At 34.5% G+C, this 4,808-nt stretch overlaps 1 protein-coding gene across 3 annotated transcripts; it reads left to right on the top strand.

Annotated features, from left to right (window-relative positions):
• The first annotated feature begins 358 nt into the window (after positions 1 to 358).
• On the top strand, positions 359 to 4,099 carry LOC137720152 (peroxisomal membrane protein 11D). Of its 3 annotated transcripts, none has more exons than XM_068459164.2 (8): positions 359 to 498; positions 1,580 to 1,786; positions 2,924 to 2,998; positions 3,085 to 3,159; positions 3,255 to 3,335; positions 3,435 to 3,509; positions 3,613 to 3,786; positions 3,895 to 4,099. In XM_068459164.2, the coding sequence occupies exons 2-8, from the start codon at positions 1,595 to 1,597 to the stop codon at positions 3,928 to 3,930; spliced, it is 708 nt and encodes a 235-aa protein (XP_068315265.1). In that variant the 5' UTR covers positions 359 to 498; positions 1,580 to 1,594; the 3' UTR covers positions 3,931 to 4,099. The 3 variants fall into 3 exon arrangements, with proteins under 3 accessions (XP_068315265.1, XP_068315264.1, XP_068315266.1); XM_068459163.2 differs by having other exon boundaries at positions 362 to 608; XM_068459165.2 differs by lacking the exon at positions 359 to 498 and adding an exon at positions 804 to 925.
• Positions 4,100 to 4,808: the final 709 nt, after the last annotated feature.

The following is a 4,808-nucleotide window of genomic DNA, read 5'->3' on the forward strand; positions in this document are numbered from 1 at the left end:
GTGATTTATATATTAATATTATTTATGTGGTGGAAGAATTCATAATACCCGTTAGTTTTTTTTATTTTATTTTTTATAAATAATGTTAGGAAGATTAAATTTGTAGATAAAATTTGTAAAATTAAATAATATAGAAATTAATGATTGAATTATTACTTAAACATCGTGATTCAACAAACTTCAATGTCTAAAATATGTATAATTTTCTAATTCACATAGATAAACTAAACAAAATACAGAGGGGAGAATGGGTGCGAAAGCAAAATTCAATGCATGATGACGTGTGTTTTAAGATATATGAATATTTTATTAAAGAAATGAACAGAGTATTTTGTTTGTACATATCGGAAATGAGAGGACCACACAAGCCATTATCAATTATCACGGCCTATCAAACACATAAAAAAAAAAAACCAACAGTCTCTAAACCAGCAGCCCAAAGGTTACCCCTTTCCAGTTTTTGCTGTTTTCGAGGTCATTTCCTTGGCACTCTCTTCGGTACTCTCTCTTTCTCCTCTTACTTTCTGGATTTATAGATGGATTAACACAAATTATAGAACTTTGATTGTCATCCTGCACTCTAGGAACCAGAAAGAGTGTAGCTTTAGGTACACACACTCTGATCTAAATCTCAAGCTTTAATCTTTATTTATTTTTATTTTTTATGTGAATTTTTTTTAGTTTTGATGACTTGGCTGGTGGGTTTTGATTTGTATGATCAAATTTTGATTTGGGTTATTGGGTATTTCTTAATTTTGTTCATTTCGTTGATTTGATGTTGTTATTGATTGCTCACGAGCTGCGGAAAGTGAAGGAAAAAGAAAATTGATTGCTGTTAAATTATGTGTGTGTCTCTGCGTGTGTTGGAGCGAGAGTTCAGCTGGGTAGACTACAGAATATTATTGCTAAATTTTGGATTGACAAGGTAAAAAGATAGATATTGTATATGATTAGTGTATCGTTTTGCTTTCTTTGTTACGGCAATTGTTTGCTTCTGAGTAATTAAGAAGTTGAACAATACAAAATTATAGTTGTTAGATGCTAATTAAAGTATTTGTATGCGTTTGTGCCTGTGCGCGCGTGGCTAGAATTGGAGAGAATTCGTAGTGTATTGTAGATTCATGGTGGATAGACTAGATTGCAAGATTTAGAGCTTTTTGTTATAGACTGCCAAGCAGAAAAGCTGAAAACTGTGTATAGTCAATACGGTTTTTTGATCTCTTTGTAATGAATCTATATGATTATTTACAGTTATTATGTGCACCTTAAAAAGTTTGTCCAAAATTTAGAGTTTTTCAGATGGTGGGGATGAATACTTACTTTTGTAATCAGATTGAACTCGGGGTTAGAAATCACAAGTATATCAACGAATAGTTGGCTTATTTCTTTTTATGTCAAAGCTTAATTGAAAATTAAAGAAACTAATTTCTTGACTGATGGTTAGAATAATTATTTTGGGAAAATCCATGTGTTGTATATGTGTATTCTTTACATACCATTTTGCTGTGTTGATTTCCATGCTATCAGTTGCTTCCCAAACTTGTTTCATATTACAATTTACTCGTATTTCTTTCCTTAGGTCTTGGCATAAAAGATGAGTACACTAGATGCAGCTAGAGCGGAACTTGCTCTTGCAGTTCTGTATCTGAACAAGGCTGAGGCCAGAGACAAGATATGCAGGGCAATACAGTATGGTTCAAAATTCTTGAGTAATGGAGAACCTGGAACTGCCCAAAATGTTGACAAATCGACTAGCTTGGCAAGAAAAGTTTTTCGCCTTTTCAAGGTTAGGATTTGTGTTACATATGCCCTTTATTATTGTTTAAAACATTCTTTGTGGCTATTTGCTCCTTTTAATTTTTTGGAAGAACCGGAGGGAAAAAGGGATAATGCTTCCCATGAGACCTTCCTTAAGTTTTTTTATCCTCTCTCTATGCTTATTAGGAGGACCTTTAGAGGTGTATTCAATTGAGATTTTGAGGGATTTTAATGGATTTATGAATCCATGGATTTTGATGGAGTTTAATTGAGGGGGTACTCAATTGGGATTTTAATTCTTTTAATGAATCTAGAGGTATTCAATTAGGATTTTAAATGATTCTCTGAAATTCAATGGGTATTCAATCAGGATTTTAAGATAGTTTATTAAAATCCTTAGAAATCTTGGTGTATTCAATTAAGATTTTAAAGAAGTTTATAACATTCCAAGTGTATTCAATTATAATTTGATTTTAAAGAATTTGAAAAGGTTGAGGAATTAGAGGGAATTGGAGAGATTTCGTAGTGTATTTTAAGCATCCACAAATCTCACATCTCCCCATGAGATTTCGAGGGAATTGAATCAAAACTTTACATGAATCTCTACAAATCAATTAAACTTCTTAAAAATCCATAGATTTATAATTTGTAGAGCTTCCATGTAATTGATCCAATTCCCTCAAAATCTCAGGGGGAAAGGTGAGATTTGTGAATGCTTAAAATTCACACTATGGAATCTCGCCAATTCTCTCGAATTCCTCGACTTTTTAAAATTCTTTAAAATAAATTCCTTATTGAATACACATGAATGTTATGAACTTTTTTAAAATCCTAATTTAATACACCCGGATTTCTAAGGATTTTAATAAGCTGTCTTAAAATCCTGAGTGAATACATGTTGAGTTTCAAAGAATCACTTAAAATCCTGATTGAATACCCCTAGATATTTTTTTTAAAGAATTAAAATCTCTCATAATCTTGCCACTTAGTACTAGTATTCCTCTTTACTTGTAAGTGAGAGGTCTTAGGTTCGATTCTTGCCAAAGGCAAATTTGAACCAAATTTTTGTGGTACACACTAGTTTTCTAAGCGAAATATGTCATAGAACTTGAATTTCAAGCCTTTCTTTTCTTGAACGTTTTATGAATTGTCTGCTTGGTTCCAGTTTATCAATGATCTGCATGGACTTATTAGTCCAACCGCTCCAGGAACTCCTCTTCCGCTTGTTCTGCTAGGAAAGGTATGCATATAATCTACTTCCGACTAGAATCGAGATTCTTCATCAATTTTTTTTTCTTAATGACAATCTAAACTGATGCTTTACAGTCCAAAAATGCATTGCTGTCAACATTTCTGTTTCTTGATCAAATTGTCTGGCTCGGTAGAACAGGTATCTATAAGGTATGTATGATCACATACTTTTTCTATACAATTGTTCTCTATTGAGTTCTGTGGCAATCTGTGGGGTTAAAGTTTAGATATTGTGTTTGCTATAGAACAAGGAACGTGCTGATCTGATTGGCCGGATCTCTCTTTTCTGTTGGATGGGATCCTCAATTTGTACCACTTTGGTTGAGGTTCGTTGCTCCCTAACTATGCTTCCCTTACTAGTACGTATTGTTTTTTCCGAAATATACATGGCATTAACAATGTATTCTAATTGCTTCGTAAATCAGATTGGGGAGATAGGAAGGATTTCTGGACAGCTTAAAAAGTTAGAGAAGGATCTGAAGAACAGTGAGAAGTATCAAGTATGTTGACCGCGTACCTTGTAAATGCAATGACCATAAAATAAGTTGCGATGGTTCAGAATACGATGTTCTTTACATTTTTCGTGTGGCTTTGTGACTGCAGAATGAACAATACCGTGCTAAACTCAAAAAGTCAAATGAGAGATCGCTGGCCCTGGTTAAAGCAGCATTGGACACAGTGGTAGCAGTTGGGTTGCTTCAGTTGGCACCTAAGAAAGTTACTCCTCGTGTAACCGGAGCCTTGGGATTTACTACTTCTCTGATCTCATGTTATCAGGTTTTTATACTTTCTTCAATGAACATTTGTTGTTATGAATATGCAACGAATCCAAAGGCGTTTTTCCTATTGCTTTTTTACTGAGTCTCCTTTGCTTCTGCGATGCAGTTGCTTCCAGCACCAGTGAAGTCCAAGGCACCCTAAAGATCGAAGTCCTGTTTGCTCATTGTGCTTCAGTGTCCGTTTAATAATTGTAGTATTTATTAGTGCAAACGTTTGAGCAATTCGAACACTTTCACCATTACTTCGTTAACGTCCATAATGCTCTGTGCAATAGTAATAAATTAAATAATATATGTTTTTTCATTTACAATTGTATCAGCTGAACCTCAGCAGCATACTTACGTTAGGGTTTACGTTTTCAGCAGCATTACTTTTATTTCCGGTTAAACACGTCTCAATCGGTGTATTTACGGGTTGCTTATGGCCTGTTTGGTATTCAACTAAAAACCTTTAGCCATTCTTAAAAACAACTTAAAAGGAATTGAAAACAAGTTTTTCAGAATCAAAAATTTTTATTTGGTTCTCAACTTCCCCACCTCATCCCTCACGGTTGTTGGCACCATCCAACACCAGCAACTCCCCTAACCTTTCTGCGTAGCAATAACTAAGATCGGCACTCGCGGAGAACACAAATTGACGCTGGCGGTGGACTCGAATTGACGCCCCGCAGAAGGCGGGACTCGATCGACACTGGCAGCGAAGATCGGGTGAGGGTCGGTCTGTAGAGTGGTGTTTGGAGGTTGTGCTTGAAGACTTTAACAACATATTTTTTGTGTTTTTATCATATAAGCGTTGTTTTTATGTCGTTCTTAAATTCAGTTTTTAAAAACATCCAAACCAAGCAAGAATTTGAGTTTGGAATTCAGAACTTGTTTTTGAGTTATAAAAACTGTATTTGAATTGAATACCAAACAAGCTCAGTTTTTCGTGTATTCAAAACCTTTCATCATGTTTTCTGTGTTTCGATGTTGATCCGAATTTGTTTCATCGAAGGTGCAAGTTTGATTGGAAAATCTATT

This window comes from Pyrus communis, chromosome 1, assembly GCF_041283825.1.
Source record: "Pyrus communis isolate YQ-2024b chromosome 1, ASM4128382v1, whole genome shotgun sequence".
NCBI lineage: Eukaryota > Viridiplantae > Streptophyta > Magnoliopsida > Rosales > Rosaceae > Pyrus > Pyrus communis.